The following is a 13,225-nucleotide window of genomic DNA, read 5'->3' on the forward strand; positions in this document are numbered from 1 at the left end:
GTCTTTTTCAACATGAAGGCATAACAAAACGAAAATGGAAGAGGGGGATGGCTGCTATCCAGAAAGACATGAGAGGCTAGAAGGGTTAACAGAACAAATTAACAGATTTATGTTAACTTCTCAAATCACAGTGAAAAGAAATCTATTCATATTCAAAGGTATTATTATTTTATTTTCATGTAAGCTTTCCTGTTTTTCCAGATCAAGATCATACTGTTAGAAACTGGCAGAGTTAATAATAATATTTAATAACTTACTGTTACTAATAAATTACTTACTTTTAACAGAAATGTATAGACTTAATTGAAGAACTCAGAGAAAGATGGAAAAGGAAGGATGGTAAAAAAATCATCACTAAAATAAAATTGATGGGTGAAATCCCTCCTATACACATATCAAAAGCCTTACATTTTTCATCACGTGTTAAATACAAATCCCCATGTTAGTCCTACACAGCACATATAAACATGGAAGAACAATGTACTTCCATCTATTACTACGGTCTTGTTTTATATAAAACAGTTCTGTAGATTTCAAAGACACTACATTTTGACCAGACAAGTATAAGTTGAAATAACAAAATTAAAGGCCATATCTTAACAGCAATTTTCCTTTGATAACTGCTGTAAAATAAATAGGTCTAAATGAAATTCTAGTTGGTGTCTTTGATGACCAAGTTTTTGTAAGATCAAATTGAATACCAACAAATAGAGGGACTAAAAATCTAGTTTTTGAAGTAGAGAAAACAAGCATTAATACACTGTTTGCATGATTTTGCTTCATTTTCACAGTTATGTCATCTCAGCCACGACTTCACTCAAATCCAAATATTATATCTATTTCTTCATTCTGTTCCAGAAAAAACAACAGAATTGCCCCATTGCAATAAGCTACTTGAATGAAGATGAGAACCAAGCTAAAATTAGTAACAAGCAAAGGCCATATAACTTCATTCCAAAGCAACGGATATGTTTGAAGTAATGATATGCTAATAACAGGTACATTTTAATTCTCAGATCAAACTACAATTTAGAAACCAGCATATCTTCATGAATAACCCTTACTCATGCATAGTAAGAGAAACTGCTACAGGGTAAGCACCCTATATAATGCTCTGTCACCCACGGGAGCAGTAGCAACATCTATGAACATCCAAAGACTGTATAAGGTTAGAAATAATAATCACTTTGCAATTCTGGCATCTGCACTGTCCAACTTCTTTTCAGGCTTTCAGTTAGCAGCCTGATTTGCTGTCAGTGTGTGCCTGGCTGCTTCTCTCTCTCAGCCATTAGAGTTTGTGGATAAGGGAGAAACAGTATTTTATCCTCCTGATTTCTGGCATTTGGGTGAAAGTACTCAAGTTAACATCAATCAAGGGAAGTGCTGGTGAAAAATACCATTTCTGGCTAACGAATTTGAGTAAATATTTACTTTCTCCCTCAATTCACCCAGTTTACAAAATCCTTGTCTCTCGTCTTTGCTGAGTAAAATTAAATGAACCTCAGTTTGTAATGTGGTTCTCAGATGATTTTGTCTATGTTGCACTGAACAACCACACAAAGCTCTACTATTTAAGAGAATAAATGAATGCTTGTATTACGAAGCCAATATGAATCATTCTCATCTTCCTCATATATTGCTTTCAGTGCACATTTTACATAAAATGAGTCAGTTTTCAAAATGGTAAATTAGTGGATTTCAGCAAAGCACAATTCAGAGTAATTGTGTTTTTCACTAGTTGTGCTTTAAAACTGTCAACAAAACCAAAACAGGAGTATGCTCACGTCACATGAGGATTGCAGCCAGAAGAGGAGCCTGAACTGATACGTGATGTGCGCTGAACATTAAATGCAATTGTTTTTATTATTAACATGGAATCCTATCAGCATAACTAATGCCTTTTTTTTTGTATGTTTGCAAGTTGTTAAATATTCATACTATAATGACTTGAAAGAAGAATATTCTCCAGCATGCTAACTAAAATGATAACTGGGTATGAAGTCAGAGGAATAGAGTAAGGGAAGGAGAAGAAATAAGAAAAAAAAGTCAAAGACACCAATCTATTTTTGCTAGACAACTCTATTTTGCTAGACAACATCCACAGAACATTTTTGTCAACACAAAATTATACTGAATCAATTAAAATGCATACCAGGCAGAACATAAAGATCAGCCACTGTCATCATGATGCTATTTTGATGACCATGCAATTAATGAAGTATGAAAGAACCCTACTGCTTTGTCTTCTCCTGTTAATTCATCCTTCTTATTTAGTTGTGAGTTTTGTGCGTGTGTGTGGTTTTTTGTTTTGTTTCATGTTGTTTTGTAGACACTATGGCAGGACATCTGCTAGCATACTAAGAGATGGAACAGACTGGGCACCCTGACAGATAATGGCTTCTAAATACACAAGAAATAATTGAAGGGGTATGAAACTTCTCTGTCTATGGTGCTGACACTCACTCTAGTGTTTCCACCTTCCATCCCTGACAGAGACTTTTCCTTTATCACAGAACATCAGCAATGGGATCCACTCTTACCTTTTTCTTTATAAGCAAACATTCAGGCCCTCAAACACAAAACCCGCAGTGAAAAACATGAATAGCAGAGATAGGGAAGTAGCTCAATATAATAATATAGCACGGTTCTGCAGCCCTGGGTCAACTTTCACACAGTCATGGAGAGGTTGAGGTAGAAAGGTCATCCAGTCCAACCCTCTTGTTTGGGCTGAGCAACTTAGAGCTGGTTGCCCAGGACCATGTCCAGATGGCTTCTGAATACCTCCAGAGATGGAGATTCCACAACCTCTGCGGACAACCTGTGCCTGTGTTCCGTCACCCACACAGTAAAATGCTTCCTGATGCACAGAGGTAACCTCCTCTGTTTCTGCTTGTGCCCACTGCCTTTTGTCCTGTCACTAGGCACCACTGAAAAGCCTTACTCTATCCTCTTTGCACCCTCCCACCACCAGGTATTTATCAATGTATGCATACACCTCAAGAGATACTGCGTTTTTTTTTCTTTCTATTTTGTGTTTTTTTTTTTTTTTCTTTTCTGGGGGGTGAGGGCTGGTGGGTGGGGAGAGGGCATTGCTCCAAAGAAGCTTATACATCTCACATATATTCATTTTTCTTTCATTTTTTTCCCCTCTAACAAGCAATTGAGCAGCCAAAGCTTATGACAGGGAATAAACTGGACTCATTTCAACAAATACCTTCCTGTCCTGGTAGACAATGTCTGTTCAGTTTTAAACCAACAGTAGCTGCTTAATGCAAAGTGTCCACAAAGGAGACACCCGGCTGAAGGAACCAAGAGGGAGCAGCAGGTATTTTACTGAACTAACATCACTCCCCCTAAACTGATCTTGAATATTTTTCTGAGTGCAGTAATTTGTGTCAGGCTGTACTCATTTTGGGAAGGTAATTGGAAGGCAGCTATATCTTATGAATCATTTAGAGTTTCAGCTAGGTAACTTTAGCTAACAGGACATTTGAAGTTACCTTTATCAGTTCATATGGTTGTGTTATCTAATTTAGTATGTGCCTGTGGAAGAAACAGGTTTTAATGTGTTTGATTCATGTTCTGAAATGAACTTTACTATAATTTTATTTCATGGAAATTGCTCCTTTACTCTGGTACTGACAAGCAGAATTTAGACACTTAACATTGACTAAGTTCGTGGTAATATGATATAGTTAATAAAAATCCTTTCCAATTACCCTTAGTCAAGAAGATGAGGCAAGATGGAGAAAAAACATTCCTCCAAGTGCAAAATGATGAGGATCTCTGCTTACCAGCACGGTCACCACACGCAGAACCACTCCTCGCATGTTATTCTCCAACTTTCTGTCAGTTAGTGACCCATTCAGACCAGTGACAGGATTCCAGCAGCCAAGCTGAAAGAGAAAGAAGAATTTGTTTCTGCATTGCCCATAAAATCACTTCTCTTAGGCAGCTTTAAGCAAGAACATACGAAATAAACAGAACACCTTCTGGAACTGATGGGACAGAAAGTCAGAGAAGAGTTTGTGGACAGATTCTTCTTTAAATTGTAAATGAAGCAATTAGGGATATTTGTGCTTTTAAATACCAGAGCGTAATGGATGACAGCATCCAGGGTTGGAATAAGTATTGCCTTAGAAGAGCTCAGGGAGGACTTCTGTATTAATGAAAAAGATTTGAAAAGTAGTATGGCTGTAAAAGTACTTCTACCTGACTTCCAGTGATACACTAATTGGAGAAATAATAGCTACCATAATTTCAGTATGCTGTCTGCTCCAGCCCATCGTTCCTAGTGGAACTCTGATGAAAGGAATTAACTAGTTTTAATTAAAACATATACTACTCATTGATAATGAAACAGCAGTGATTTTTAGCCAGGTTAAAAATCCCATTTAAAAATGACTGAGAAAAGACACGTAGGCACACTGAAGTATTTAGAAAGGACTGCAATAGATGGTGCAGAGAAAGGAATTCAGCTATGAGATGTTTTGCATTGGTGTTACCGTATTTGTTGGGCTGTTATGGACAGAAGCTTTTGCTCTGGGATTTCTCTAAGACTAACTGCCTTTTAATCTGAGTTTAGTAGATAGTGACCTGTAATTTAGTTCCTCTGAAAATATAACTATCCTACATTCTTACATGATGATAGATGATTATCTAAGGTACAGAGAAATAGACCCTTGGCAACATGTACAAGCATTACTGGTTTCATTTTTGGAATTAATTGCAAAATTCATCTGGCCTGTAAAAATACCGGTGTTAAATCCAAAAAACAACAGAAGGACAATGACTGACTTCACAGGACTTTGGAGCCAGCTCTGCTTTCTCAGTACCTCCTCCACAGCATGCCTAGCTGTTAACAGCAACACCAATGAACTGCTGACAGGTTCCAGAACCTCATCCCTCCTCTGGCAAAGGTGTCCAACAGTTTGAGCTGAAAAACCTAACTGCTGAAGTGTGTTACATTAATAGGGCTGTGAAACACAGTGAATGAATTTGAAGCGTGTGCACCATACACTGTATGAGATAAACCACCTCTATCCTACAAAGCAAAGCATTTGATAGTCTACATTTTCTGTATTAGAAATATTGAAAACAGCACTAAGTTAAGAATAAAAGTACACTAAATTAATTCAGTGATTGTCATTCTCAGTCGCATAAAGAAACTAATTAGAACTTGGATCCAATTAGCATATCCAAATGTGTTGAAAGCCTAATTACCACAGATACTGTACTGCTTTTGCCAGATTTAAAACCCTATGAAGTTTCTGAAGAGCCTTTGTATCCTTTTGAGGGTAAAGTCCATTTTTAATTATGTACATTATTGTGTACATATTTATATAATTAACTTTTTAGCCCAAGCCATTCTACATTTTTAATGGAAAAGAGCACAACATAACTGATTGCTACAAATTTAGCATAGCACTAATTTTCCTTTAAAAAGCCACATTTTATTTTCAATTATTGTTCATTTAATTTTCAGTTCAATTGTTCCTTTATGCAGCACAGTCATGGTGAAGACAAATGTGCAGTGCCTTGCCAATAAAGTTGAAATTGATTTTGAGTGCGAGCTGCTTACTGTTATTAGGTGAAAACGAATCAACATTTATTGATGACAATTTGAGCATGTCAATGCAGCAAAAGCAAACGTAGCTATTGCTGAAACAGCAAGGGGGATGGTATGAAGCTTCCTCTTCAGCTCTACCTCTCGCTTAACTGCTTTTGCAAAACATCCGCTGCTTCTGCATTTGCTTCTCTTTTTCTTTTGTTCTGCCTCCGATAGTTGAAATGAGAGACTAGATCAGGCAGTAACAGAATCTCACATTAATTCTGGTTGATTTATTTAGAACAATACATGTGATTACTGAGCACTGTACCTGTCTTCTTTGTACCATGTGAATTTTGTCATTTATAGTGCTTTTTACTTCAGATGAAATTTCTTCCATTTATTTTAATGACAGTGATCACTCTGCTACATTCACATACAAAATTATGAAGATGTAAAAGTTGTTAATATTCTGTTTCCTTTACTATCCAATGTACAGTCTCCTCTGATCATCCCACTTCCCAGCTTGTTAGCCCCTCTACCATCATTCCTAGCATGGGTTTGTCTCTCCTCTTTCACTAGCAGAGACAAGAATTGACCTCCCTTTACAAAGGTGCTTCTTTATTAGAAATTTTTGCCTATATGAAATATGCATTATGGAAGACCTGTAACTTGAAATCAATATTAAAATAGACAAAAATCTATTTTATGCATATTTCCACTTTCCAGGCAATGATTTATACAGAATTTGGAACACTAAAATCTATAATGCCTCTAGGACAGAGCTTACAGGCAGATTTTTTCCCCTATTTTTTCCCAGATTTTTTCCACAATCAACCCCACAATATAAATATTCCACATGAAACCAGTGAACTGCTGGCAGTGTAACATATAATTAAAACTCTGACAGTTAATTGAGAAAAATACAGTGGTCTGGTGTGATCATAGTTGAGGACAATCACACAAAATCATAGTATCATAGAATGATAGAATGGTTTGGGTTGGAAAGAACCATAAAGATCAGCTAGTTCCAACCCCCTGCCATGAGCAGGGACGCCTTCCAGTAGACCAGGTTGCCCAAAGCCCCATCAAAACTGGCCTTGAACACTTCCAGGGATGGGGCATCCACAGCTTCTCTGGGCAGCCTGTGCCGGTGCCTCACCACCCTCAAAAATGTTCTTCCTTTTATCTAATACAAATCTACCTTCTTTTAGTTAACAGCCATTACCCCTTGTCCTATCACTACATTTCCTGACAGAGACTCTCTCCTCAGCTCTCCTGTAGGCCCTTTTTAAGTATTGGAAAACCACTATCAAGTCTCCTCAGAGCCTTCTCTTCTCCAGGCTGAACAGCCCCAACTCTCTCGGCCTGCCTTTGTAGGAGAAGTGATCCAGCCCCAGTCCCTTGATCATCTTTGTGGCCCTCCTCTGGACTCGTTCTAGTACTTCCATGTCCTTCTTGTGCTGGGGGCCCAGGAGCTGAACACAGTGCTTCAGGTGGGGTCTCACAAGAGCAGAGTAGAGGGGGAGAATCACGTCCCTCGCCCTGGTGGCCACACGGCTTTTGATGCAGCCCAGGATATGGTTGGCTTTCTAAGCTGCAAGTGCACATTGCCAGCTCATGTTGAGATTCTCATCTACTAACAGCCCCAGAGCTGCTCTCAATCCATTCTCCACCCAGCCTATATTTGTGCTCAGGATTGCCCCGATCAAGGTGGCAGACTTTGCACTTGGCCTTGCTGAACTTCGAGAGGTTCACACAGGCCCACCTCTCAGGCCTGTCAAGCCTCCTCTGGATGGCATCCCTTCCCTCCAGTGTGTCAAATGCTGGAATAAATGAAACCAGCATATTGATATGAATACATTACTTTTATGCAGTGATTGCCATTACTAGAGAACTTAGAGTGTTCTGTTTGTTAAACTAGTACAGAAAATACAGATGAACCAGTTCATCCAGCACTACAATGCAATCGCCTCTGAACTCAGACCGCGTGTACACAGCAACAGTACAACAGTCAAGAGCAGAAAACACTCCAGAGAAGCTGCAGGAGAAATCCAAAAGATAAAACATCATTACATCTGCTACTGGAATTGATCAGAACACCTAAACTACCATCACTCCTCCTTCCTCTCTTTTCTTGACTTTCTTGGCCTCCTTAAAAAAAAAGAAAAAGTGAACAAGGTGTTGGTTTTACTACAGTCTAAGAAAAATCTCTGATGGTAATGCCCGCACACAGCACTATTAAGGAGCTGTTCCATTAGCAGCTCCTAAGAGAGTTGGTCACCTGTGGAAACACCAACATCCGTGCCTGCAGTACCAAAAAAATTCTTCAGAAATTCCCTTCTTGAATTTCACCTGGGTCTAACCTGCTTTAGGAACTCACTTTTCCCAAGTATGGACTTCACAGAAGAAATATGCATTAATAACACCCTGCTGCATTCCAAAATATAGTAAATTCAAATGACTGGAAGAGATGTCATGAACGTCTCACAAGACAGCATTCAAATAGGAGGTTCCAAATCCCAGGTGTGCTGGCAAGACTCAAGAATGATAGAACAAAAGACTAATGTAGGAAAACATTTTTTTTTTTTGTGATGTCTGGACTCAGCATTTACAGAGATTGCTAGGACAGCAGTTTAGGGAAGATTCAAGCAAGAAAACATGAAAATAGTTTTGCACACAATATGCCTGATAACTCAGGCACTCAGTTGGTGTTTAACATATCCAAGTGACTTGGAAATCAGCGCCAAAACCCTACAGATGAAAGACATAAGCCAAAAAAGACATGTTTTGGTTGTCATTCAGATACGGTCAGCAATTAAAAGTTTTGGGGGACACTCTGTTACCTGGGTAGAGTCCCATTAGCTCGACCCCATAGCCATCACCCAATAGTCCGTCAAAAACATCTGCAAAAAGTCTGATGGCCTTGGGTAAGCCAATGGCCTTTGTAATCCTCGGCTTAATTAAAGAAACGAGGACTTCATACAAAATTTCCTAATACAATTGGTTAGTTGGAAAGCTTTCTGTTTAAATTCTTAACTGAAGCTTACATAATACTCAGCAAATAAGTTGTTAAAATCAATAGAAAATACTATGTTCAACAAATTGTATAATGTATAGCAGCACTTGTTTCTCCTGCATTCTGTGTAAGGAAACCTATATAGTTCTGTGCATTTATTATTTTGTATAGTATGTTTTATTGCTTTAATTTGCCTCTGGACTAGAAGGAATGGACTCACTCTGCTGTTTTCAAGCTATATTAGGAGAATGTGAGCACACAAGTTTAGTTTTAAATCTAGTGGCTTAAGGATCATAATTGTAGCACTTGAAGTAGTCTATTTGTTTTATTAACTGATCATAGACAGAAATGCAAATGATCTAGGTAAGGATTTCTTTCTTCAAAGCCAAAGCACACGATCAAATAACACAGCACACAGTTAATAAAATGTTTCACTTCGGAGGCTGCCCAAATTTCTTTTCTTAGTGAATAGAAATAAAGAAGCTAATGGAAAACTACCTGCTGGTAACGTGCTGTTTGTTTCCCTTCCAGCTCTCGACTCAACATTTTCTCAAGGCCTCGTGCACCCAGATTGGTGCCAGAAGTTATAATTGGATGTTTTAGAACATTGACAAATGTTGAATATAGGGGGAAAAAAGCATAGACTACATAGCTGTTCTCACACCATGTGCTCCACTCATGAAGCACAGCTTCGTGCTTAGGCCAAGTTTCCAGAGGAACTCTAATGGTGTGATTTTTTGGAAAGTATAGTAAATCACCACATCTCAAAGATAATAAACCATTTCTGCAAGCCAGTGGTGTCATTCTAATGGTCCCTCACTCCGCTCCCCCGCCCCCTTCATCTCTTGCTTACTTTCTTTATTACTACTTTTCCTTTCATTTGAAATTTGGTGGTTTTAATCTATCATTTGCCATTTCTAAGTGTCTTCTCTTTTATCTTTATAAAACCCTTTTTTTTTTTTCCCTTCACAAGTCCTCTCCGTGAATCCAGTACTCTCTCAGCAGCTCCCTAACCTGGGGTTATTTTGCTCTTTCCCATATTGCAATGACTCCTGCCATTTCCCTGTGTACTTCCAGCACACTTTCTTTCTTTCCTCTTTGCTTTTCTTTCCCTTGATCTTCCCTGCTGTTTCCTGTGCCTTTTCCCATCTTGCTCTTTTTTGGTTGGTAAAGGGACCTAGGTTTTGTCTTGCTTTCACTTCATCCAGTTTTGATTCATCTTTCCAATCACTTTGGGTCCCTTCTTCTTTCTCTTTAGCCTTTGATTCTCCTTTTCTCTCAGATACTCCTCACTCTCAGGAAACTTCCCCTCACCTCCTGTTCCTCCTTTTGTGTTATGAGGGAGATAGGACAAAATACATTGCTGTATGGTCCTGCTTCTCTTGCTTTCACCTTTCATATATATATATATATATATATATATATTTTTTGTTTTTCACTCCTGTCCCCTGAAAACCTTAACACGTCTTTTCCTTGAAGACCAAAACAAGGATATTAATGAAACAGACAGTGATATCTTTCCCACTGCCTCCAAATTTAAAGCCAAACACTCTGTATAGCCTGTTCTTTGACCCAGACATTGTCCCTTTACCATTTGGTGACTCCACCATGGATAGCTGCCCCGGGAAACTCCCCTGGAAATTCTGGTAGTACCCAGGGATTGCTGTGGCACCAAGCATTCACAGGGAAAGCACCAGTCCTTTTTCCATAGTCCTATGCCACAGCCCGTACACGGTGAAAGCACGTGCTTGCAGGCTACTGGTATGTTCTAGCATTTCCTGAATGGTAAAATAACCTTTATAAGGAGGCAATTTTTGTTTGATCATCGCTGAAAATTGAGGTAGAAATGTAACGGCTGGCACCAGCAAGTTGCTAGATGCTGGAGTTTTGGTCTACAGATACAGGGAGGCCAGCAACCACACAAGAACAGTCGCTTTTCAGGCATTATCCTGTGACCTGACTTGGTCATGTATCACCCAGCCTACACAGTGAACAGCAGCAAGTTGGGAAGGAAAAAAGAAGCTTCACTGAAGACAGATATTAGTCATTAAGTCTGATATCGACTTTTACATATTTTTTTACTATGTATTTTACTGTGTAGAAACAACGCTATCACCTCATTATAGTTTATCAGGTAAGAAAAATAAAATAACTTAAAACGACATTAATTGAATCTCCCTCCTCCAAAGAAGAGAAAGCAATGATCTTCCCCCAACACACGCAGACACTTCTTTTTCTCTTCAGGAGGCAAATCCTCCTTTAGACTATCAAACTTTTCATATTTCCAGAGTAAAATTCATGAATATCGCTTTCATTTTACATGGCCAGTTTACTCACTGATGTCTGCATTATTCCAGGGAAACTGACAATATCAAGTAAGGTAAGATTTGTGGCCAGGTTAAATACACTCACTCTGGTTTTTAATTGCAAATCACTAGTTCCCTTCTCACTAGGCATTCTAACAATTTATGAGGAAGTCTTTTATCTAAATCATGCAAGTTCTAAAATAAAGAAAGAAATAAATTATAATTGAACTTTGTCCATCCAATGCTGGGGCATCACTGAATCTTTATGAAATCAAAGAGGAAAGTACTCAGACACAGGTACAGCTGCAGCTCCTATTAGACCATGATATATAGGATTTTTGTACCATCGTAAAGCCTTTGATCAAACCCGACCAGCAGCAAACAATGAAAAATACTATTTTCCACTGAACTGTATGAATTTCCCTCTCTACAGGTAACAGCAAAATATGCACTGCACATTTCAGCTTCTCATCAATTCCCTGGGAGTTTAAGAACATTCAATGGACTCTCAGCTTTTCCTTCAGCTTAATAAGGTGCTTTCTGGGGATTTGATTTTTCAGAAAGCGTTTGACAAAGTGGAATGTATTTGCACTGTTGCAGGGCTCAAAAATTCTGTGGGCAGAGCTCCATAAATAAATCAAAATTGCAATAGCATAGGACAAACCCAGCACTATTTTACTTAGAGCGAAATAGTTTACGGAACAGGATTCTGAACAAATCCAGTCCAATAAACCACAGAAGTGAATCCCTCAGAATGGAGCAAGTTGGCCAGGTGTGAACACCCTGCTTCTGCAGCAGCCTGCTGCCAGCACTGAGTGACTTCGGTACCTCCACTCTACCTTGCGTTCGGCTCAGCAAGCAGGCATGCCGAGAAGCACCTAGATTTATTTTTTTTTTTCCCCACAATGAAAATCTCCCTTTGAATGTAACTACAGAATTAGCAGTCTGGGAGTCAGTTCTGGAAGTAAATCTACATGGTGAATTGTGCATTAGCTTCATCACTTCAGGCTGTGAGGAAAAAGAAAGGCTGTTGTCTAGCTCCAGCCCAGGAGCAGAATAACCACAGTAGTACAGGCCTGTGTACTAAAGAAATCGGTGCTTGTATTAAAGAAGGCTGACAAGGAATTATGTGCTTAGGTATGCAGAGGGCCCAGTGAGGGTACAGAACGTCTGGACTAATCTCAGTGGCGTCTCCTTAGCTGTATTTTTGAAGTGTAAGTGGAATTATCACACCACTGCTTGCACAATGAACTCTGTATCTGGTTATCTTTTCATATGAGGCAAAATGTTATGAATTATATAGATATATATTTTCAGGTATACCATATAGAATTCTTCCATTTACATTGGGAAAAGGATTTTAAATGAAGCAATACTCCATCAATACTTAGACAAAACTGTGTATGTGTATATATATATATATATATATATATATAACAATCAAATGCTCACTGGACAGTATGGTTACAGTGATTTCCTGATGCATAAAAAAGAAGAGTTGCATTCACAGGACTTGGGACTTGGTAAAATGTGGGAAGTATTCCTAGGATGCACATACTATGCAAATATATTGTCTGAAATCCTTTGAGAGAGAACAACCTCATGTTTAAACATGCACTTATAATGGTTGGAATTGCTACACAACTCTTCGGCATGAGATACAGAGTAAATAAGACACACAAAAAAAATCACTCCTGCCTTACTCAATACAACGATGTACTGGCATGAAAACACTCCTTCCAAACCAGATAAAAAGCCAAAAAAAAAGACATATGAAAAGATACTACTTTTATCCCAGCCAGTACAGCTAGGCCCCTGTCTCCTCAGACACATTCACCTCTCATTACCAATGTGAGAGACAAAAGAATTATTATGGAAGTAGTGTGAGAACATGCACCACTGTCCAGGACAGATGATATAGTTTTTTTGAAGCATATGTGCACCCGTCTAGAAGCTTTTCAAACTTATGCCACATTAAAGTAGCTTGTGCTCTCTGTTGTTCAGCACAGAAGAATTTGCCAACTCCTTCTTAAATGTAGCACAAAGAAGGATGTGATGAGGGCATCTCCTATTCTTCCATGACAGTGCAATATGCTTCCCAGGCACAGGGACTATGAAACACCTGCTCACAAACCATCAACAGTGACCAAATAAAATCTATCTATAAATTATTTTTGCAGATAGAGAACAAGAAATTCACGTGAAATTTCAGCCAGTTTAACTTATTTCTATTTTACATGCATGTATCAAAGCATGCCTGGAAATGTCTGAAGAATGGAGACCTTTGGTGAAAACGGGAAACAAAAATAAGCTGTCAGTTGAAAATTGCCTTCAAGTTTATCACTACAGAGA

General features: G+C 38.6%; 1 protein-coding gene across 3 annotated transcripts in view; it reads right to left on the reverse strand.

The window, feature by feature from the left end:
- GRID2 (glutamate ionotropic receptor delta type subunit 2) overlaps nt 1-13,225 on the reverse strand; it is an 805,832-nt gene that overhangs the window by 156,390 nt on the left and 636,217 nt on the right. For all 3 annotated transcript variants that reach the window (XM_040555872.1, XM_040555874.1, XM_040555875.1), the window contains one exon: nt 3,795-3,896. In XM_040555872.1, coding sequence (XP_040411806.1) covers nt 3,795-3,896 — 102 coding nt within the window. The remainder of the gene's footprint in view (nt 1-3,794; nt 3,897-13,225) is intronic.

The sequence above is a fragment of the Cygnus olor genome, chromosome 4 (genome assembly GCF_009769625.2).
Source record: "Cygnus olor isolate bCygOlo1 chromosome 4, bCygOlo1.pri.v2, whole genome shotgun sequence".
Classification (NCBI taxonomy): Eukaryota; Metazoa; Chordata; class Aves; order Anseriformes; family Anatidae; genus Cygnus; species Cygnus olor.